The sequence below is a fragment of the Podarcis melisellensis genome, assembly GCF_964234715.1.
Source record: "Podarcis melisellensis genome assembly, chromosome: 17".
In the NCBI taxonomy this organism is placed as follows: Eukaryota; Metazoa; Chordata; class Lepidosauria; order Squamata; family Lacertidae; genus Podarcis; species Podarcis melisellensis.
This window is the reverse complement of record NC_138534.1, coordinates 32,409,093-32,433,046: the sequence shown is the minus strand read 5'-3', so window position 1 is coordinate 32,433,046 and position 23,954 is coordinate 32,409,093. Positions and strand designations below refer to the sequence as shown.

Genomic DNA, 23,954 nt, shown 5'->3' with positions numbered 1-23,954 from the left:
TTTCTGAGCAAATATTGAAATCAATGAACGTTATTTGCAATCATCCTTCCCCGCCCCCTTGCTGGTTGCCTCAGATTTCACCTTTAAGAGTAGCAAACCTATCTGATGATGCAGTAAGGTTGCTTTGGGATATGGCAGAGTCGTTTACAGTACAGTGGTACCTCGGGTTACATACACTTCAGGTTACATACGCTTCAGGTTACAGACTCCACTAACCCAGAAATATTACCTCGGGTTAAGAACTTTGCTTCAGGATGAGAACAGAAATCAGCAGCAGGAGGCTTCAGGTTAAGAACAGTTTCAGGTTAAGAACGGACCTCCGGAACCAATTAAGCTCATAACCAGAGGTACCACTGTATGTTATATACAAATATCCATGGGCTTCTCTGACTAGCTGCGGTAGTGAAATGGTCCAATTACTAACCAGAAAAAAATAGGTTAACAGGCCACTTGTACATTTGTCCCACAAAATGAGTGGCTCAACCTCTATCTCAAAACGATGGCAGTCCTTTGGCAGTAGCCCCATTCAAGTGTTCTAAAAACCTCATATGATGCGGGGCAAGTGGGGCTGACCTACTGCTGCCCACATCCACCTTCCCCAAGTTGGAAGGAGGGCACCTGAAGCACAGATCCTGCTCTCCTGGTGTAGGCCGCAGATTTAGAACCTGAGAAAATCAGGGTTGAACAATGTGTGGAGAATCTACACAAAGATAGACGGCTTCCTATGCAGATACTGTACCAGCAGCCCATGGGGGGTGACAGTATGTGTGGAGCTGGTCCAACTCCACTTCGCAATAGATAAACTGCATCAAAGATACCCTCCACATTTGTTTCTCTGTTGAGAGAAATGGGCAAGGTCTTCTCTCTCCTCTGCTCCCCGTTTCCCACCATAGTTCAACACTCAAGGGAGATGCACAACTGTCAGAGCAAAGCTCTTCCACTTGAATGCAGCTTCATTCTTGCGACATAAAGATTATATGAAGCTTCCATTCTCAGTGGCCTGAAACTGTATGTCCGTCCAGGGGAAAGAAATGCTTCCCCCTTGTGTTCTGCTGGGGAAAGTACGGGGTGGTGGTGCAGAGATCAATGGGGCATCTCCAGATCAAGACGATCATGACAAATCACTCCACAGTTTGTCATACCCCCTAGGCAAAGAGGTAGAATTACCCTCCTTGCAAACGCAACTAATTCAATTATATGGAGCTATGAGAGCGACGGCCTCCTGCCTTTAACAGCTGTTACCATTTCTGTGCCAACTCCCAAAATTCAAGTTAGCAGCGAGTGCTGATGCAGTGCTTGGAGGGTCTCTGTGTATTGTTGAGGAGGGTGGTTAAGGGAGGTTATGAGCCCTGCTTTACAGAAGACAAATCTTCAATTCTGAAGGGCGATCAGAGGACAGTCCTTTGTCTGAAAGTGTCAACTGTCTGAGCGCTGCCCAGTCCAAGTCTGGTTTAAAGATAAAACTAGAAAAGATAGAAAGCATGGACCTTGGCATCACCTATCAACACTTAGCAGCACCTGGAGAAACCACTATCCTGAGATAAATTACAGAAACCACAGTGGTACCTTGGTTTTTGAATTTAATCTGCTCCAGGAGTCCTTTCGACTTCCAAAACAGTACAAAAACCAAGATGCAGCTTCCGATTGGTTGCAGGAGCTTCCTGCACTCAAATCGGAAGCCACGTCAGACATTCGGCTTCCGAAAAACGTTCGAAAACTGAACACTCACTTCCAGGTTTGTGGCGTTTGGGAGCCAATTTATTCAGGAGCCAGGCTGTTTGACTACCAAGGTACCACTGTATTTGAAAATTTGTTTCTATTGATGCAAATTGCCATATATAAATTTTGTGCAGATTTTATGTATTTTTTTATGATGATGATGATACAAACCCTCTTTTTGGGAGGACATTGCATAACTGGTGATCCTATTTGAGGGGTATTGCTGAAGAAGGTTAGCATTCAATATTCTCCATTTTACAGTACAATTCTGAAATGTTGAGTGTCCTGGTAAAAATAGCAATCAATTTGGCAATTGGGACCAGAACTACCTTGTTACATTTCTGCATGATAAGCTTGGGTTTCTTCTTCCCACTCCCACATATCCAAGAGTGATCGGTGTTCATATCTTAGGAGATATATATGCATAATGTATCTTAGGAGATACATATGCATAATTTTATTTGTATGCCTCCTTTGCACAGTTCAAACCATGCTCAAGGCGGCTTACAACATGGAGAAAAACTACAACGTAAGTAGTCATAAACAATAAATTAAAAATTAAAAAAATACACAACCAAATGGAACAATTTCTACATAGGTCGCAACAAAATCTAAACGACAACAGCAACAAAAACCGTCCCCCAAAAACAACCCAGCCAGAAGAATGAACAAAGTAAGGATGCAAACTAGGGGCAAGCATTCATCACAGCAGTGATGAATGAGGCAAGCATGTCTGCACAAATCAGTAGGCAGCAGTAGAACGAAGGCAAGCAGGCCCCATTCATTTTTATGAATGCCCCACCCTGCTCTCCCCCACCCTGCTCTCCCCCAAGCCTTACTGTGGGGAAGGAAGATGTACTGAGCAGCACCAGCCAACACCTGATGGTCCTCTCCTCCTTCAGGGAAAATCGCACCCTCAGCATCTTATTCCAGCAGGAGGGATGACTCTTGTAGCCCCACCCCATCTCCCACTGGAGGAGAGGTCCAATAGGTCTCTTCCCATGTTTTCAGATCCCTCTCCTTCCTCATATACCCCTTCTCTTTCCCCCTTGGCCAGCTGTTCTTCCCAATGAGTGTTGCAAACAACCAGAGAACCCCCTTGAGGTTTCAGCATGTTTGACATAGACACTTGACTGCAACTGACGTGTCAGAAGAGCAACTTGGTGTTGGCCCATTCCTAGATCAAACCACCTCCTAGATCAAAATGTTGTGCAAATTACCAAAAAAGCTAGACATTAAATCCAGATATTTCAGGCCTTGGCAAGTGCCGCTAGGGCACATCTAGCTGCCTTTTGCAGCTATTTTAATATGTGACTGGCAATAGCCTGCAAGGACAAGGCCACAGGCGGAACTTTTTTCCAGCCAAACTGCATGGGGTTCTTTTAACTGGAGATGCCATAGATTGAACCTGGATATCAATGCAGGCACACCATGGACTCTGCCACTGAGTGATAAATCTTGAAGTGACTCTTCAAGGTCATCTGGTATTCAGCTCTATTGCCAGAAGAGCATTTCCCTGGAGAGTTATGTAGGTATACAGCCTCAACAGCTGTTCTCACCTAAATCGCATGGAAACTCCCTACAAGTGTGAATATAATCAACAGATGAATGCAGACTTCACACATGTGTATGCTGTTGTTGTTTAGTTGTTTAGTCGTGTCCGACTTCGTGACCCCATAGACCAGAGCACGCCAGGCACTCCTGTCTTCTACTGCCTCCCGCAGTTTGGTCAGACTCATGTTTGGTCAGACACATGGGTATAGGTAAAGGTAAAAAGGTAAAGGACCCCTGGACGGTTAAGTCGAGTCAAAGATCACTATGGGGTTGTGGGGTTCATCTCGCTTTCAGACCAAGGGAGCCAGCGTTTGACTGCAGACAGCTTTCTGGGTCATGTGGCCAGCATGACTAGACAGCTTCTGGCGCAATGGAACATTGTGATGGAAACCAGAGCGCACGGAAATGCCATTTACCCATTTATACATATGGGTATACTTAGCAGGGAGTAGATGCTGCTCCCTGTTGAGTATACACATAGGGCTTGCCCACACTTACTCTTTCCAGACACTTGTCTGTGTCTGAACAGGGTTTGTTTGTTTTTGCCTCAAGCTTCTCCCACAAAATGCTATTTAACGCTCAATCAGAGCAAACGTCAATTCGGGTTTTCTGCAGATTGATGTTTGCTCTTTGAAGCACAGGTTTTTGCAAGGAAAGCTCCAGAGCAACAAAAATGGGAGTTTGGACTGATAGATTTAAATCGCAGACCATGCCTGGAAAGCCCAGGTTTGTTGCTGTGAATTGGACCTTGGAGAAAAAGATAAACAGAAAATCATCAAATCCAACAGCCTCTACACTAGAAAGGTACAAAAAGCAATGATAACTGAATGAAAATAATTAGAACTTGGCTTGCTGAATGGGAGTTTCCATTTCTCCAATGCTAACTTTTAAGAGAAATGTTGTAATATTGCTCTAAGCACAACAGGTGTTCAGTTGCTAACGTTATCCTTCTGGATTGCAACCTGAAACCATTATAGTGTAATGTTTACATGAGATTCTGATTCTCCAGAATTATTCACCTATGTCACTTGTGGAATTTTCCAAAGCAGCAAAGGGGTTTTTGTTTATTGTTTTGGAAAGTTTGAACAAAATATGTCGAACTATTCCATAAACTGAAGGTTAAAGAGAAAAAGCAATATAGTTTCCACCTGCTGTGAAAGAAAAGTATGGCCATTAATTTATTGGAAAGTGCTGCAGGGATCACAGCAGCCTGAAACTTAGCACGGTCATAGTTTGCCTGTGTAACTAGTGTTGGCAAAGCTATTAATTTTAATAACACCAGAGGTTAGGAGTGTATCAGATGTACACATAGTACACAACAGAGAACCCAGTGCCAGCACATGACATCTGGGAAGAAAGGCATTTGTGTGTATGCTTCAATTTGCTGAAGTATAATAATTAACTCCCCCCCCCCCGCAACTCCAAATAAGATCTGCAAAGATAGGGAAATTTAGATCATGCTGGAATCTAAATGTATGCAACACACACAAAAAGGCACAAGGTTTCTTGTTTAGCAGCCACAGCACAAAGGAAGAATCCCACCAAACCAACACAGGAAATGTTACCTAAAGCAAAATTTGGCAGTAAATGTGGAGGTCCCTGCTTGGCCAAAACACCAGGGGAATTTTATGGGCTCTAAAAGGGGTTCATAGGCAACAGAGGTTTTTTCAGATGGGGTTCTATACATTTCTTGTTGTTATCCTGTCCTGGCACAGAGGGTAGGCACAGACAAACCTGAAAACCAGTGCTGACCTGAAAGTTTTGCAAAAATAATGAGAGGAATTCAACATCACACTAAGGCAGTCGTTCCATCAGGGCAAGCATTTTGGCTTGTTAAGACGGAATGATCCTCCTCCTGTGTGCTGCTCCTAGGGTTCTCCCATCCATCCTCATCCCAAACTAATTTTGGGGGCACAAGAGAGGGAGGAAAAACCCATTGCACAAACAGAAGTCCTTGCAGAGGCCTTCTGCTGTCAAGATTCATTAACCTACCCAGTAACTAGAGTCCAAGGGAGTCTTTCGGAAATGTTTCAAGCAAAGGGCTGAGAAACTATGCTGCAATTTCCCACTGGGAAGGATCACTTCCTAAGTGAACATTAATGGAAGCATTGCCTTCCCTTTAATAGGCTTAATATGCCCTTAGTGATTTATCTGATTGGCCACAGAGCATTCCGATGTGCTCACATCCACTACATGATCCCTCATTAGTTGGAACGCTATGAAGCAGACAGGCAGAGAGAGAGAAACAGCAGCCAGGGGTGAGGGTGGGGACCATGGCTATGAACACACATTAATCAAGGGGATCTCCTTTGGAGGATCAAGGGATCTCCCTTGGAGAGGTTCAATGCTATCACCTGTGGGCCAATCAGAACAATGGATTCTTATCCTAGTGTGTGTGTTAGCTGGCTTGCCAATGCCAGGAAGGCTCCGTTATCAACTACACTTTTTCAGTGACCACTTTTAATGTAACTATCACCACCTGTACAGTAAATTTTTCCTTTGACCTCACTGTTTACAATTTCCCAGACACAATCATGTATATCAGCAAGTGAGGACAACACTGCATGCAGACAATGGGGTGAACTATAGTCTACAAAAGCTAATGTCATAATAACGTTGTTGGTGTTTAAGGTGCCAAAAGGTTGGTATTCAGCATAGGAGATTTACAGGAATGACTATGATGGACAAGCCAAACCTACCTGAGATACCACCGGTCGCCCAGCCCATACTCCTGCCCCCAGATCCCAGACCGAGGCCAGAGGCATTGTGGGAGTTTGCGCTCTAGCATGACAGTAGTTGCAACAACCTGAAACACACAAGTTTGAAAAAGATGAGTTATTAGTTTCACTGAAGCTTGAGGGAAAGAGAGCTTAGTCAATTTTAATTCCCCCCCAATATTAAATTCACTTCAATTCCACATTAGTTTACTTTAAAAAAAGGAAGTTCAGCATTTTTGTCTGCCATTTTGCCTAATGCTATTTGATTTTATTTTCTTCATATAACTTATATACCACTTGATTTTTTAAAAAGCCTCAAAGCAAACAAAAAATAAAATAATAAAATGGTTGTTACTATTATTATTATTATTATTATTATTATTATTATTATTATTATTAGCATTACTCACCATTTACCAGCAGGTTCCAAGGCTGGTTATAATTATTACAACAAATTAAAATTCAGATTTGAATCTGTTATTTGCATCTTTATGCCCATGCTCATGGCTCCTTCAGGAGGAAGTGCCAAGTACAAATTTAATAAATAGAGAATTAATTATTAGACAGTTGTAAACATAAACAACACAATCAGCTCGGGGGAAGCGGTCAATCATCATCTTCAGTTAACAGGACAAAGCGTCAACCAATCACCTGGGCTCTCCAGAGTTCGTCCCGTTCGTGAGCCACACGCCAGTGGGTGTCCCCCATCATGGCAATGAGCAGGTTGAGCATAAGGAGAGTGGCAATGACAGCAAAGGCAGAGTATGTGATCCCATACATGAAAGGCAAGTCTACTTCGTAGTTGGCAGGTCCATCAATGATGGTCAGGAAGAGTTCAAAAGTGCTAAAAAGTGCCATGGGGTAGTTGTAGAAGTGGCCCAGCTCATCAGGGTCTTCTGTTTGGAAGATAATATAAAACGCTGGAAAAGAAAGAAGAAGAAGAGTGAGATATTCCATGTATCAATATTGTGACCCATGCACAACATGTGTCATATGTGATGGGGATCTTTAGGACATTTGCCTATTCTGGGTAACATTGCATAGCTTTAGATTTCCTCTCGCTTTCTTAAGGGATGCTGCTCATTCACCCTTAATGTATCCAATGCAAGACCCTCCCAGGATGCACAGGTGTAAACAGTTGGCAAATCAAAGCTTCTCCCCTTTCCATTTTTTTCTGCTTGATGGCATGGGGCACTAAGAATTCTCAGTAGGCAAATATATTGTGTGATTGCCTACATGAAGTGAGTGTAATATGTAGTCAGGCTCTTTCCCCAGCTGCAACTTTTACAACCAAGCAAAACAATACCTGGTCATGCATACTTGCATTTCCTCATATTCGCCTTTTATTCCCTCCCACACACCTTCCCTTAGTTGTCTCCATCACTGCTGACGTTTGGATTCTAAGCTCCTTGAAGCAGGACCTGACTTCAAAATAAAGTAAAACATTGATGTATTCAACTCTGAAAAGTTCCACATTTGGTGAGTGATGCCCACACACTGCAGCAGCTGTTTTATGACTGTTGCCCCAACCACCCTCTCAAAATGTTCAAATGTGCCCATTTGCCCTGAAAGGTTGTGAGCCTTCACATAAATAATAGCAGCAGAGGATCTTGGAGAGCATTTTAAACTCTGTTCTGTGATACTTCATGTCTAAATGACACAGACAAGATGGCCAAACTGTCACTGCCAGGTACCATCGAAAATCAAGCGATGTTAAGTTAGTTAGGGTGCATAGAATAATAGAATTTTAGAGCAGGAAGCGACCCTCTAGTCAAACCCCCTGCAATGCAGGAATATGCAGTTGTCCCAAGCAAGCTTGGCTTCCAACGAAGTCATTATGCTCATAGAACAACTTCTGCTTGTGCAACGGAATATCCGGTCCCTCTTCTGCCTCCTCCCATGCCCCCCTCAAGTCTGCTCAAGAGGAGGGGAAATTTGTTGCATGAGAACAAGTCATTCTACAAGCAAAACCATTTTCTTAGAAAGGACCCTTAGCCTTGTTTATCTGTTGCAGTGAAAAAACAAAGTGTCTCATGGCAGCTTGAAGGTGAAGAAATAGGTTGTGGCATTCACCTTTCTGGACCAGAGCCTACCTTGGTCAGGTATGAGTGGAAAGAGGAGAATTGTTGGTTTTTAAACAAAAGGTCAAGGAATGCAATAGACAGCCATGGGTGTGTCACAGTACTTGGATGCAAATAAATATGGAATCCGATCTGGGTAACCCAACAAAATCAAAATGAAAAATCAATTCACGGATGTGACACTAATAACTGAGTTTCCCCAGACAAGGTGAATTTGCATCCACATGGGAAAGATAAGCCGGGGGGGTCATTTTCCTCTTCCCTCTTGCCTTGGGAAGTGCCCAAGAGCTTCTTCAATCTATAGGACTGATGGCACAACATCCTTTCACTCCCTAAGGACTAGATTCACCTCCCAACACCGCCACTGTGCCTCACTTTGCATTCATGCTTTTGTGCTGCTCTGAAATACAAATCCCATTTCAGAGCTGAATTAATCTACTGTAGGTTCACTTTTGAGCTTCTAGGGTGTACTGGGAAACAGAAGAAAGGAAAATGATGGAGATGAGAGCCAGCAAGGGCAAGGAAGAGGAGGAGGAAAGGGGGTTGTCTGGGCTCAGTGGCAGAGCACATGCTAAGCAAACAAAAGAGTTCCAGCTACTGATGTCTCCAGTTAAAGGATCTCCAGCTGCTGTTGGGCTTAGGAAATACCTAGGAGAGCCCCTTCTAGTAAAATCAGACTGTACTGGGCTGAATGGACCAAAGACTTGGCTCATCATAAAACACTGAGCAATTATTACAGTTGTTATAGTAATTTATAGGGTACAAATTTGCATTTAAATTGTCCAACGCATCATGTATGGTGTACGTTATTCAACATTAATTTTATCTTAACTCTCATTTATTTTAGAGATTGGGTGCTATTTTATTTTAATAGTTATTCTGTAGATAGAGGATTATGGCACACAGAACTTGGACAGTCCACAGCCAAGGACCTTCTTTCTTGAGCTTCTCTGGCTTTAGCTCAGCTGATACAGGGCACCTGTTATCCTCCATCTGCAATATGTGAATACAATCAATCATCAGACTTTTTCAGATCAGCCTGGAACATGTCACCTACCAGAGGCAAAGCCAAGGATCACCACTGCCATCAGCCAGCAGAAGCGCATAAGGTCTCCAAATATCATCTGCACATGTAAACACAGGAACACACAGTAATGAGAAGCAACTCCTCTCACACACAATCCTTGACACGAGGAACAGGTGGCTAGATCAGACAAGAAGCTTTTGGGATCAGACTGGAGATGTGAAGGTCTAGTAAAAAGTATGGGTAAATGGAGGTGAAATCAGTCCCCCACCCACATTTGTCCAGCTTTGGAAAAACTGGAAATAATAACAAGAAAGATGGGGGACATTCCTCCTATGTTTCTGGGTTTGTGGGGGGCTTCACATTTCTACATCAGACCATATTACACTAATGCTAATCTAAGGAGGAGATCAGGGGGAGCACCTGCCATCAGATGTGATCCAGTTGTCTGATTCTATGCAGAAATCTTTTCATTTGTGGTGAATCTACAGTGGAACCTTGGTTCTCAATCTTAATCCATCCCAGGAGTCCGTTCAACTCCCGAAACCTTTCGAAAGCCAAGGTGCAGCTTCCCGATTGGCTGCAGGAGCTTTCTGAACTCAAGCGGAAGCTGCGTCAGACATTTGGCTTCCGAAAAACATTCGAAAACTGGGTTTTGGCATTTGGGAGCTAAAATGTACAAGTACCAAGGTTTCAAGAACCAAGGTACGACTGTATTGCCAATTTATACAGACTAGAGATGCATTCAAAGGGACTGCTTATACAATGCCCACTGTCATCTGCCTGCCATTCCATCTCTCCCAGAGGGGAAAATCACCTTAGAGAGGATGGCTGAGATACCAGGTGGTGGAATACTCCTTCATAGAGGTGAGGTGCCCAAGGTAAAGGGACCCCTGACCATTAGGTCCAGTCATGACCGACTCTGGGATTGCGGCGCTCATCTCGCTTTATTGGAAGTGTACAGCTTCCAGGTCCTGTGGCCAGCATGACTAAGCCACTTCTGGCGAACCAGAGCAGCGCACGGAAACGCCGTTTACCTTCCCGCTGGAGTGGTACCTATTCATCTACTTGCACTTTGACGTGCTTTTGAACTGCTAGGTTGGAAGGAGCAGGGACCGAGCAACGGGAGCTCACCCCATCACGGGGATTCGAACCGCCGACCTTCTGATCATCAAGTTCTAGGCTCTGTGGTTTAACCCCTGTTGGCATCACTATCCTGGCAGTGTTTTTACTTCACTAGCAGTCCAGAAAGGAGAAAACACCCGCAGGGCATTCCCATCTTCGAGGAAGCTCTCTATCCCCCATCCTTGCCTCCCAAGGGAGTCCCCCCCCCAACTCACTGTGGGACAGGGATGGGTGACTTTGCACTTCCGGGGGGGAAGCAACATGCTGTTGCAGATAAGTGATCCTGCACAGAGTGGTTTTGATATCATTATCTCTGACTGGAGTTGTGGGGAGGTGAGAAGTGGTTTCACAAACTGTCATGTAATTAAGCCAAATGCATGTGATGTGCAACAATTATTGAGCATTACTATTGCTTTCTGCGCTTTTAAATAGGGTCCACGTGGTACAATTAAGCTAGCTGCAAATAATAATTAAAACGACAAATCCAGGCCTGCATTGCAGAAATCTCATCTATCCGTGGAGATAAAGGGGCAAGCTTTCACACATTCCTCATTCAATAGCTTTCCTGAACAGCTAGCATATGATCTCATGCGAATGGGTGGCAGAGACACACGCTAAACAAACAAACATTCTTTATTATGGCTCAAAGACCCACAAAACAATTTCAAAAGCAAAGTACACTACTAAGGCAGTCACTGTGTTTTATCCAAGACACATTGATGCATTGTGGCATCTTACTTCCTCAATCGCCCACTGATTGCTTACTGACCTTCTGGATCATGATAGTGAAGGGCCCCAGCATCTGAAACCCTCGGGCGAAGTACATAACGTTGCACCAGCCAAGCACCAGAGCAAAGGACATGGGGACCACCTCTCCGTTTGTACTGGTGAGACGCATTACCATGGTCACCAGTATCATCCAGGCGTATGTGATACTGCACAGGGAGAAATAGCAAAGGAGAGTGGAAATGTTATAGAGACAGAAGTCCCCTAAAATATCAAGTTGTTCATGTATGCTGTGACAGCAGCAAGGAAACCCAGTAAGTTTCTGAGCACAATTCAAAGTTTTGGTGCTGACCTATAAAGCCATAAATGGCCTCGGCCCAATGTACCTAAAGGAGCATCTCCACCTCCATCATCCAGCCCGGACACTGAGGTCCTCTTCTGAAGGCCTTCTGGTGGTTCCCTCACTGCGAGAAGTGAGGTTACAGGGAACCAGGCAGAGGACCTTCTTGGTAGTGGCACCTGCCTTGTGGAACGCCCTCCCATCAAGGAAATAAACAACTATCTGACTTTTAGAAGACATCTGAAGGCAATCATGTTTAGGGAAGTTTTTTTATGTTTGGAATTTTATCGTGTTTTTAATATTCTGTTGAGAGCCACCCAGAGTGGCTGGGGAAACCCAGTCAGATGGGTAGGATATATATAATTTTATTATTATTATTAGTTCAAAAATGGAAAGAAGAAGAAACTCCTACAAAAGAAGAATGGATAAGCAAGGTGATGGACTATGCAGAAATGGCAAAGTTAACAGCTAAAATAAAGAAAACTTAATGATGACAGCTTTGTGGAAGAATGGAAGCCTTTTTCAGGTTGTTTAAAGAGATAGTATAGTATGATGAATTCGCAAGCAGGATTCGAAGCATGAGCAACAGAAAGAATTAGGACTTAATGTAATATCGTTATGATATAAGAGATAGAAGACGGCGTACGGAAAAGGGGGAGAATATAAAATCACCATGGAAAACGGGATAGGAAGTTGAAAAACCCCCCACAAAGGAAAGGAAATGAACACCAGCCCTCTCCCACAGCCCTTCTGATTCATAGATCTTTATCGCTTGACCCACAATCATAAACCAGCTAGAAAGGAACCTTACATGATGACATGGAAAGGTCCTCCGAGGATAGTTTGCCCAAAGTATTTGGTGATGCCAACTCTGAAGATATCTGGAATCTGAGACAAAGAGCCACTGATCAAAAGTGTGCTTAATTTTTTTGAGAACCCCCCCCCCAAAGAAATTGATGAATGTTTTAGATATCCATCCATTTATTTGCAAAGAAACAAAAACAGGTGCCTAGACTTAAATCGGGCCTGGCAAACTTGCACCCGGATTCCCAAAGACCTCCCGAATCACTTTTAAATGCTAGAGCTCAGTCCTGGAAGCTATGAAGCAATCATCACAAGAAAAGTGGCTATTAGCCACAAATAAGATAGTCGTTGGACAAAGAGCACCAAAATCAAATACAACAACTGCTGGATAGGCTTGAAGCATGGAGCCTTTCCACTGAACATGCCACACCATGGACTACAACTGTTTCAGGTTTGTTTATAATTAGATTGAACTAGTTTAGGGAGAGAACCATGAATACAGTGGTACCTTGGTACTCAAACGGCTTCGCTCCCGAACAAATCAGTTCCTGAACACCGCAAACCCGGAAGTAGGTTTTCCGGTTTGCAAATGTTTTTCGGAAGCTGAACGTCCAACGCGGCTTCAGCTTGAGCACAGGGAGCTGCTGCAACCAATCAGAAGCCACGCCTTGGTTTTCGAACGGTTTCGGGAGTCGAACAGACTCCTGGAATGGTTCAAGTTCGAGAACCAAGGTACCACTGTATGTCAAAGGGAATGCCTAACACCTGATAAAGACAACTCTCTTCATTCTTTCTCCATGCAACATTGACCTGGGAGTATCAACAGTCATATTCCACTGATTTCAATGGCGGCTTGTGCACTTGTTCAGTTCAAACCCTGTTAACTTCCTCTAGATCGGGGCCTGTGTGCCAGTTACAACATTCTGGTTAACGTTCTGAATCGTGTGTGTGTGCGAATTCAGTCTAAAGTAGAGTATTAGCTTCTCCTGTCACCCTCTGAATCTTACAAAGATGGGTAAGTTTCATTGTTCTCTGTGTCTTCTAGATTTGTTTCAACTACTCAGCAATCCCAAAAGTCTTTCCTTATTTTTCCCTTTGCCAGCTGATTCCATCCTAGCTGTAAGAATTAAGTTAGCAACTAACACCTGGTGTTTCTTTGTGACAACAGAGCATTTCCCCCCCCCAAAAAAAAAGATATTGGTGGGCGTAGCAATAGCTTAATGGGTACCATTTTCCCCTAATACCACCTTATTTAAAATGCTTGGAAACCCATGCTCTCTCATTTCACACAAGGACTCAGAAGTGAAAAGTGCTTTTCTTACCTCCAGAATCAATATCACTATGGCTCCAATAACAGTGATAAGCTCGCCCACCAACCTGAGGTCATCTTCAGGGGTGAGATAAGATTCCTGAGAAGAAAGGGAAAAAAACATAATCCATACAATTAGGAATATCATATAGTCAAGAGAAAACTTATCAATCAAACCTATAGCCTTCTGAACTCAGATCTAATCTTGAACAGATTCAGAATTCCGCCATGTTCCTCCATAATTAAGGACACCACTGATGCCTCAGATCACATTCATAAAAGTTACATCCTCAGTTTGGGAGTCTCTTCTCCTCCTCTTCTAGCAAAGCCAGAGCCCGTGCATTTTCCAGAAGCAGTAGGGTATGTTTTTATTTGAACTTGTTTTTGTAGCAATGCACATGGTGGAATAATCAGCATACTAGTATCCACCCCAAGACTTTCAGCCCAATTAAACAAGGAATTAAATCATCACACTCTCAAATGGATTTTCCACATCTGATTGCTCATATCCTGTTCAGTAAAATCTAGAAGAATAGGCAAAAAAGGAGGCGGGAACATTTAGGAACCCGGACTCAATAGCCAGCCTTGCCTCTGTATTACCGTACAATTCCCTGGACTAATACTAAAATGACTTCCAGTTGTGTCTGAAAATGGCATCTAATTGCCAGGCATCTTTCATACATATTCCAGCTCCAAACTAAGTGAGCCACTTAACAACCATTTGAAGCAATTTAGGGGGGAAATTAATTGGGGCAACTCAGTCTGCCTGTCTTTAAAAAGAGAACAGGCTTCAGCCCCCTCACATCCTGCACATTAAGTGCTGATACCTGCACTTAGGAGATTGAAAATAAATATTTCAAGGTTGCTTGGAAGCAAAATTATAACAGAGAACATCATAAGCATGGTGCTTTTGTAGAAGTTGCTGGGCTTCTCAGATCCCAAAAGACAGGGAGTGGGGAAACAGAGGTGCTGAAACAACCTAAAGGGAGAAAAAACTCAGCACAAGAGTAATGGAACCAGCTCAAGAATCACTAGCGCACTTGTGTAAACAGGATTGGGGGGGCAAGTGCTGAGTTCAGCATTAGCAGCCTCTGTACTAACACTTGATAGTTCCAGCCATCACCAGACTCTCCAAGTGTCCCCATTTACCAGGGACAGACCAGGATTTACAGAAGCTATCCTGGTTTCTGATTTGATCCAGGAATGTCCCTCTTTTCCTTAGGATGTTGCAGGGCATGAGATACACGTAGTAAAGCAATGACCAGTGATTTAATGAGGCAGCATGTGCAACAAGGCAGCTCGCAGCCACAAAAAAACTAGGTGCAAAGTGCTGAACCTCAAGCATCTGCAGTTCAGTCCAACTGTAGGCCTACATAGCTCCAGTAACATGTACGTCTTCCGGGAATTCCCCCAGAGTCAGGTGGCCACATTAGCTTCCAAACCATTAGCGAGAATCATCTATCCCTGTTCTGCGTTCTACCACTGAGCTACAATCCTCCCACAAACAGTGTCTCTGTGCATTTCTCCAGTTAAGGTGGAGAGAACTGACTGTACTTTATTCTAACTGGGGCTCATCATGTTCCCAATTCAAACAACAGACCAACTCACTGTTGGGCATCTTTCGAATCATACTTTCCCGCATTTTAGGGCGTTGGACTAGATCACCCTCAGGATCCCTTCCAACTCTACAGTTCTATGATTCCCACTAAACTATTGAATAGCTTGCTGCTGTGCATTGTGCCAGGCTTTTGGTCATCATTGTTCCTCATGTTGCAAACCTACACACATGTATGGGAGCAAATCCCACTAAATGCAGAGAAACTTACATATAATTGCTGGGTAAATAAACAACTAATTAGGGTTCTTTCTAACTGTGCAGTAATTCACCATTTCCTCTCTAATTTCGCCTGCTAACTTTTCAGGAAACCTGCTATATCTGGGATACCTATCTGTGGCAATCAATGCGTCTTTTTTAATTTCCTCCTGGTGGTGGAAATTGCAGATGACTTCTGCATCCTTAATAAACTCAAGTTGAGTGAGGATTTACCTGCAAAAGTTTCTGAACGTAGATTGTGTTATCCCTTTCATTTGTTTTGTTAAAGCGCCGTTCTTTCAGAGGCCGGTAGACGCAACACATTGTGAAGCAAATCATGTACAAGACGTAGAATAAGGCCAAGATGCAAAAATACGGCCTTCCATATTTATTCCACTTCAGGCTTACCAGCTCATTCACAGGGGTAAGGTCTAGGATCCGCCGAGCCTGGAGAGTATAAAGCAGGCTTTTGTCATTCTCTTCCCTAAGGAGAAGACACACCCAGAAGTAAACAATCCTCAAGGACAGAAAATACATTACACCCCCCTGTGGCTACTCATAGGAAGCTCAGTGCTGGAGGAAAATCTCCCCAATCTCAGAAAAGTTAGTCTGCCATTACTGATCCTTCCCCACGGAGGAGCCTATATAAGCTGCCAAGAAAACAACAAACAGGGCTTTCTAATCTAGAAGGTCATTTGAAAGCTACTTGTTCTAGATAAATTCAGTGCAGACCCTCCAAATGTCCCTATTTTCCAGGGGCAGACCTGGATTCACAGAAGCCACCCCAGTTTCTGCTCTAATGCAGGAATGTCCGGCTTTTCCTTAGGATTGCCCTATTCTCATCAGAGAAATATTAGGATAGGAGGTCCCTAGAGCTTTTTTTCAGCCAGACCTCACCGTAACTCAGTTCCGGCACCTCTCAGGTGGGCACCATTGCCATTATAAGAGAACAAGGGGGGCATTCATGGTATGTTCCAGCACCTGCTTTTCTAGAAAAATAGTGTTGGACATCCCTATTTTCATCAGAGAAATGTTGGGGACATCTCTATTTTTGTTAAGTTGTGGGTGAACATATCAGACGACACAGCGATTCTTCAAACAGCTCTTGTTTATTCACAGGCCAGGACAGAACTGAACTGAAGGGTTCAGTCAGCCTGCTTATATAGAGCTTCAGTACAATGTAACTGTAACTATTTTCTAAAACTATCCAATCACTGAACGTCACTTTCAATCCCTTATTTGCATAACTACAGTATCCCCCTGCTGGCCCAAGGTGAGAACTTCAGTACATAACAATTTTCACTGGAGAAATGTTGGAGGGTAGGTTAGTGTAACAAATACCTCTCTCTTTTTGGTGGTGACAATGAGCTCCAGAAGCGACTGATCATCACCCCAGGAGTCAATTTCCGTGAGGTCATACAAGGTGGATGTCAAAGGCCCAAACATCCACTGGATGTGCTTTCTTCTTTGCATTAAATGCTGGAACATCTGGTTATTGGGAAGAAAAAAATCTCAGTTAGACTCGACCCATGTCAAGGTGGTTGCTACAGATTGTGAGGTAACCCCATGACCCCCTGCAGCACAACTTCTCTCCCTCTTTTTCTATGAAAGACTCAGAAAAATTCAATACCATAGGGAAAGAGTGTACACAATCATAGAATAAACCTCAGTGCAGTTATATTGGCAGAAATCTCATTGTATCTAAATCATTTTTCCAACCGTAGCTCAGGGGTAGCTGACATGGTGCTTTCTAGATATCAGACTACAACTCCCATCAGCCCCAGCCAGTACAGCCAATGGTCAGGGATGAGAGGAGTTGTAGTCCTACTGCCAGAGCCCATGCCCCAACTGTATATTTTATTGGGGCTTAGTTCCATTCTCATATAAAACTAATCCAACTCATTTATTTTGCTTTGTCATACCCACAAATGCTCCTCCTGCTGCAATTTCATTGGCCCAGTTAATATGTTGTCCAATATGGTGGTTGCTGCTAGGAACCCAAACCATATGAGTGCCACCACACAGACAGCTGCCCATATCAAGAGCAGCTCACAGGGGTTGAATCAACCCACCCACACCAGAATGTGTGGTTTGTTCATTGTGCAGTCCTTTGCCCTTTTACAGCACTTCCTCCAGCAGTTTCACCAGAGATGCACTATGGTCTTCTCTACAAACTTTAATGACTATTCATCCCAGGAAAAAGAGGGTCATGGGAGATGGGGCTTAGAAGTTCAGTTGGGTTTAGGGGTCACAGCACAGCACTCACGGATGGTCCTCCTGTCTCACCACTGTTCAAGTATTCAAATGTGTGGCTAAGGTAAAGGTAAAGGGACCCCTGACCATTAGGTCCAGTCGTGGCCGACTCTGGGGTTGCGGCGCTCATCTCGCTTTATTGGCTGAGGGAGCCGGCGTACAGCTTCCGGGTCATGTGGCCAGCATGACTAATCCGCTTCTGGTGAAACTGGAGCAGCGCACGGAAATGCCGTTTACCTTCCCGCCGGAGTGGTACCTATTTATCTACTTGCACTTTGACGTGCTTTTGAACTGCTAGGTTGGCAGGAGCAGGGACCGAGCAACGGGAGCTCACCCCGTCACGGGGATTCGAACTGCTGACCTTCTGATCGGCAAGTCCTAGGCTCTGTGGTTTAACCCACAGCGCCACCCGCGTCCCATGGTGTCTGTAAACTGTAGCATATGAATCATGAGGTGGTCCATTCTGTTTTAATATATTAATGATCGCTGTATTTTTAGTTTTGTTATGTGACTTGTCAGCTTTAAAGCCTTAAGTGACTTTGACAAAGGAGGATATAAATACATTAAAATGAAAAAACAACACAGCAGCAACCAACAGCTACGACTGCAGCAGAATATGGCTGCGTACTCGTTTACTCACCACTGTGTTTCCCTCCACACCAGCCAGCTTAAAGGGAGTGAGCCCCTGGTTGTTGGGGACCGAGTCCAGGCCCACCAGCTCCTTCTCTTCCTTGTTGTAGCGAAGAAACAGATTGTACATTTGACAGGCAGATGCTTTGTTTGGTTGGAGAACCAAGATGTGGAGGACAGTGTTACCTGCAATAGCACAAAGTGGAAAAACAAGAATCATTCTAACATCCTGAGAAGACTTTTATAGGCAACCAAGGGCCCTTGTTCTGTCTCATTAGCAATATTGGTGGCTTTGCTGAAAGAAGAGGCCAGCATCAAAAAATGAGGCACAGAGTTCTTATGCTATGGACAGATTCATCAATAAAGTTTGTTGCCAGGCTATGGGTCTGGGTTTTTCCTTTTCCTATAAAGAGCCTTATAGGAAAAAAAGATCCATGAATAGCAGAATCAAACAGAGTAACTCTCACTGTTGAACTGTAGTATTTCTGACAGGAAACACTTGAAATATGTAATCACCAATGTGGTGAGTCCAGCTACAGCTAGTCTATGATTTTTCTAATCATATAACTTTGTTACTAAAACTTGTTTACAATAATTAGTGGAATCAAGTGTAAAGCTTTTCCTGGACTATAGACGTCCCATAAGCCTTTGGGTTCCTTTGGGAGTAAGGGCGGGATAGAAATTAGGATAAATAAATAACAATAGATAATAAGCCCTCTCTGCACATAGAAAAACAGCATGTCAGGGAGAAAGCTAGGCTCCATCTACCCTAACACACTGATTCTCCATTGGAAGGGTGTTTGTTTTGGTGTGTGTGAGGAATTCAAACATACTCAGGGCAACCAAAATGTCCAAGGAGATGGAGCACCTCCCCTCTGAGGAAATGTTGCAGTATTGGAGGAATTTTAGAGAAAAGGTGAATATCAGCCGCAGGTACCAATTCTATGGGACTCAGGACACCTCATGCCCCCCCCCAAGTATGTGGGGGTGGGGCAAGCCACCCAATCTTCAGGGGCTGGGCTGTGGTGGTGAAGGGCCCTACTGGGCCTCCATGTGGTTGTGGCAGGCCTCGGTGGGCCTCCCCACAGTGGCAGAGGGCCCCACTATGTGTGTGACATCACATGCGTGTTGAACGTGTGACATCATGTGCATGTGACAAGCCCCGCCCCCCCTCATGTCCAGCGGAACTTGGTGTCTCTGGTATGAGGTGACAGGCTTGGGTTCTCCTTGAGAATTTCCCTCAGGTTGGCCACTGTGAAACTAGATGGACCGCTAGCCTGATCCAGAAGTCTCTTCTTATGGTCTTAGCCACACACCTGCTGCCCAGTCACCCCAAAGCTCTATCATTAGATTCTACCAATTATATAATGAACTGGGCTTCCTCTACAAGAAACTACCAAAGAACACTGGCCTACAATGCTCAGGATCCCATCATTTGGGATCTGGCTTCTTGCTGTCTCAGGAATGGCCATTTACTTCTGTACCCCGACATGGACGGCAGACAATAGGCACTGGACTAAAGGTGGGGGACTACGGGGCCACACTCTTCTCCAGCATGAATCCCCCCAAGGTTCGTCGCAGATTCCCTTCGAAGATGCCGTACCCAAAGAGTCTTGCACTCTGATGTTGGCGCCATTTTCAATGAGCAGCTGCACAATTGCTTCGGTCCCAGCACAGGCCGCAAAAGATAGAATGTGTTCGCCTGAGGAAAGAAACAACCAGGAGGTTTAAAAGAGGGAGTAGTAGCAGGGGCGCGGGACACAGGTGGCGCTGTGGGTTAAAGCCTCAGCGCCTAGGACTTGCCGATCGAAAGGTCGGCGGTTCGAATCCCTGCGGCGGGGTGCGCTCCCGCTGCTCGGTCCCAGCGCCTGCCAACCTAGCAGTTCAAAAGCACCTCCGGGTGCAAGTAGATAAATAGGGACCGCTTACCAGCGGGAAGGTAAACGGCGTTCCGTGTGCGGCTCTGGCTCGCCAGAGCAGCGATGTCACGCTGGCCACGTGACCCGGAAGTGTCTCCGGACAGCGCTGGCCCCTGGCCTCTTAAGTGAGATGGGCGCACAACCCCAGAGTCTGTCAAGACTGGCCCGTACGGGCAGGGGTACCTTTACCTTTACCTAGTAGCAGGGGCACCATGTCAGATTTCCAACAGTTCATTTTTTAAAGGGAAAGAATGGGTGCCATAGCTAACACACATTACAGAACGACAAACCCCTGGGTTGCAAACTTAACACAACAAACAATACGAGCAACACGCAGACCAGTATACTAGATAGCACTAATTCTTATTGCGTAATATACATGATTTAATAACAAAAACAAAATGTGTGCACTTGTAAATTCTCTGATATATTTGAAATCAATTGAACACACGTCTGTCAACCTTTGAAAGTCCCTAGAAGTATAATAAGTCTATGGTTGAAACAACATTTTAGGCATTCATGGTGCCAAAGTAGTAGGTGAATAACAACGGACCGTGATCCCAGATAATCTGACTGTTTCGCTGGAATCTTCTTCAGCACAAAAAGTTTTACTGCTTAGCTCACAGGATAGCATCTATTACTTTATTTCAAATTTACAAGTGCACACATTTTGTTTTTGTTACTAAATCATGTATATTATGCAATAAGAATTGCAGTGCTATCTAGTATACCGGTCTGTGTGTTGCTCGTATTGTTTGTTGTTGTTATAGCTAACACACAGGCATAGTTACTTGGGTTGTAACACCAGCACATGGTGAATTTCCCAGTTTACCGAGAATGGTTAGCTTCACGAGAGTGATGAAAATTTTGTTAGAGATTCCGACCCCGTCCCTCCTACAGAACTATATTTCACAGGGTTCCTTAAGTCGAAGGAATTGCTCTACAGTAGCCTGCTGCCCCAAAGGGCTGTGATATCACAATACAGACAAGTGCGCCTAAAAGCGCCAATTAATTTTGGTTGGCAAGTCCCTTGCTGAATACAACATAGAGTTACAACAACTTCAGCAAACATGATATGCCAACCATCCTAGACCATTTTATCTCATTTCAAGAAGTCAACACTTCTGTGGGGTTTCAAGAAATTACAAAATCAATTTCACAGGAAGGTAAATGCCCTTCACTCCTCCCTCTAATTAAACTGTGACCTATGCGGTTTAAAAGAAAGACCAAATATCCTTTGAGACTGCAAGCTGAGGGCTGAAACTCTGTTTGAGTGAGAGCGGCTAGATAAGGGAGGCAGAATTAAGAGATGCCCGTCCTTTTTCATGTACTGTCTCTGGAATGTTACAATTTATTCCGAGTGAAAATTAATGAAGGCTCATTACCAAAATGCTTGAAAGTTGATCTACTAAGCATGGTTTAATTACTGCCTGAAACAGGTAGCTGGGGATCCATCTAAGCATCGCACGGCAAATCCTCAGCTCTAGTGAAGTCAGCTGGGAAATTCTGATTTACATTGGCTGGAGATTCAGTTCGTGAAGGAAAAGAAAGCTTCTGAATAAAAATACACTACCATGGACAAGGGAATTGGGAGATGAAACAGCTTGTTAAAGGGCTAGAGCAACATTTTATCAGAACTGCAAGGGAATTTTGAAGAACATCGCAACGGCTAAGGGCATATTTACACTGCAAAGCTGTATCTAGAGATAAGCCTCTTTCTGGTCTGTATCAATTTCATATGCATCCATAAGTCTGCTCCATCTTCCCCACCCTCTTAAAAAAAAAAAATAACCTGCATGAAATCCCACATTTCTTTATGTATTTTAACCTTATTTTCTCTTTTTAAAAATTGCAAATAAATGCATTTTAAAACACATTTTGACACTTCTTTTGAGCAACAAACTGCACCCAAGCATTCAGGAAGTGCGAGAGATGCTGGTTAGCCAAGTCCTGATCCACATTTTGGCCCAGGAACTGAGGTTCTGGTCAACTCGTACCGGAATTTTCAAAGACCAAATTTCTCTATGCACACTGGTTTTAGACAAATTTACGTGGTTTCGGTGTTTCATTGCACCAGAAACGACTTAGTCATGCTGGATACATGACCCAGAAAAACTGTCTGCGGACAAACGCTGGCTCCCTCAGCCTGTAAAGTGAGACGGGTGCCGCAACCCCAGAGTAGTCTGCGACTTGACTTAACTGTCAGGAGTCCTTTACTTCTTTATTTTTCAGTGCCAAAGAATCCTGGGAGTTTAGTGAGCGTGTTCAAAGGCCCTGCTAAAGACAAGCTAGCTCACCCCGCTCCTTAAAATGACAGCTTCTTGGGGCAACGGAACGGCCAATAACACCAGTCAGGTTTGTGGGCAGATAAGTCCCATTTATCTGAGAACCACGAAGCTCTAATCTCATATGTCACCTTTCTAAGTGGCCTCTTAGTCTCTGGCACCTTTCTGCCTCCTGCGGCAGTATGAGCATAACACCAGTTTAGGTAAAGGTAAAGGGACCCCTGACCGTTAGGTCCAGTCGTGACTGACTCTGGGATTGCAGCGCTCATCTCGCTTTATTGGTCGAGGGAGCCGGCATACAGGTTCTGGGTCATGTGGCCAGCATGACTAAGCCGCTTCTGGCAAACCAGAGCAGCGCACGGAAACACCATTTACCTTCCCGCCAGAGTGGTACCTATTTATCTACTTGCACTTTGACGTGCTTTTGAACTGCTAGGTTGGCAGGACCAGGGACCGAGCAACAGGAGCTCAGCCCGTCACGGGGATTCGAACCGCCGACCTTCTGATCGGCAAGCCCTAGGCTCTGTGGTTTAATCCAAAAACAGAGATAATGCAGGTGGGTGTTTGGAGTACAATTTACACCATATAAATGTGCACTGCCCTCATCCGGCTTGGGCTGTGTTATATTCATGACCAGCTGTGCCCAATTCTTTGCATTAATTCCAATGCATGCTTGATTGTACCATATTACTCTTTGTTTACCTTGGGTCGGCCCTGAGGAAGAACCAGCAACCACAGCATCTCCTGAAGTCTCCCCAGCCTGGATCTCCAAATGGATTCCAAGTCCACACAACCAAGGTTCCCCAACAGGAACCCAACTACCGATCTGATTTACTAGACAGTTTCAATTAATCTCTCTCTTTTGCTCTCCTTTTTTCTCTATTATTGAAGAAGAACAGGCTATTTTAATGCCACCATCATTTCGGAGGTGTCTATGGGGAGGACAACCAAGGTTCCCCAGTGGATTCCCCCCATAGCAGCAGTGCTCAGTACCAGTGGAGCAGTGGGTAGCAACAGCACCACCATCTGACCAGTCCATTGTGAACCACTCCTGTCTTCTATAATAAGAAGTCTAGCCACTTTATCTCGTGAGCTTGTTAAGCAAGGGTGAGCAGAACTGTACCTGATGGAATTCCCTCTTCTACGCAACCGTTAAAAAAAGATACGCCAAGAGTTCTCACCTCCTTTGCTTCTGGTCACCCTGGGGCCAGTTTACACTTTCATGCTTGTAAAATCTGGCAGGTGCGGACCCTCCAATTCCAGGGACAGCCCTGGACTTACAGAAACCATCCCGGTTTCTGATTTGATCACAGAATGCCCTGCATTTCCTTCATAAGAGAAATGTTGGATGGTATGGTAGGACGTCCCTATTTTCATGAAACATTAGGGGATATGGAGTTATGCAACCCACAAGCCAAGGTGATAAGTAACTACAGTGGTACCTCGGGTTAAGTACTTAATTCGTTCCGGAGGTCCGTTCTTAACCTGAAACTGTTCTTAACCTGAAGCACTATTTCTGGGTTAGCGGAGTCTGTAACCTGAAGTGTATGTAACCTGAAGCGTATGTAACCTGAGGTACCACTGTATACGATCTTCAGAAGACATCTGAAGACAGCCTTGTATAGGGAAGTCTTTTTTTAATGTTTAATGTTTTA

At 44.3% G+C, this 23,954-nt stretch overlaps 1 protein-coding gene across 2 annotated transcripts in view; it reads right to left on the bottom strand.

The window, feature by feature from the left end:
- Positions 1 to 23,954, bottom strand: part of LOC309359849 (transient receptor potential cation channel subfamily V member 6-like) — a 98,733-nt gene that overhangs the window by 5,852 nt on the left and 68,927 nt on the right. For both annotated transcript variants that reach the window (XM_081894076.1, XM_081894075.1), the window contains exons 5-14: positions 19,699 to 19,797; positions 18,106 to 18,281; positions 16,554 to 16,700; positions 15,447 to 15,659; positions 13,413 to 13,499; positions 12,098 to 12,174; positions 10,990 to 11,155; positions 9,129 to 9,195; positions 6,642 to 6,910; positions 5,973 to 6,079 (exon numbers count right to left, since the gene is read on the bottom strand). In XM_081894076.1, the coding sequence (XP_081750202.1) occupies positions 5,973 to 6,079; positions 6,642 to 6,910; positions 9,129 to 9,195; positions 10,990 to 11,155; positions 12,098 to 12,174; positions 13,413 to 13,499; positions 15,447 to 15,659; positions 16,554 to 16,700; positions 18,106 to 18,281; positions 19,699 to 19,797 (1,408 nt within the window). The remainder of the gene's footprint in view (positions 1 to 5,972; positions 6,080 to 6,641; positions 6,911 to 9,128; positions 9,196 to 10,989; positions 11,156 to 12,097; positions 12,175 to 13,412; positions 13,500 to 15,446; positions 15,660 to 16,553; positions 16,701 to 18,105; positions 18,282 to 19,698; positions 19,798 to 23,954) is intronic.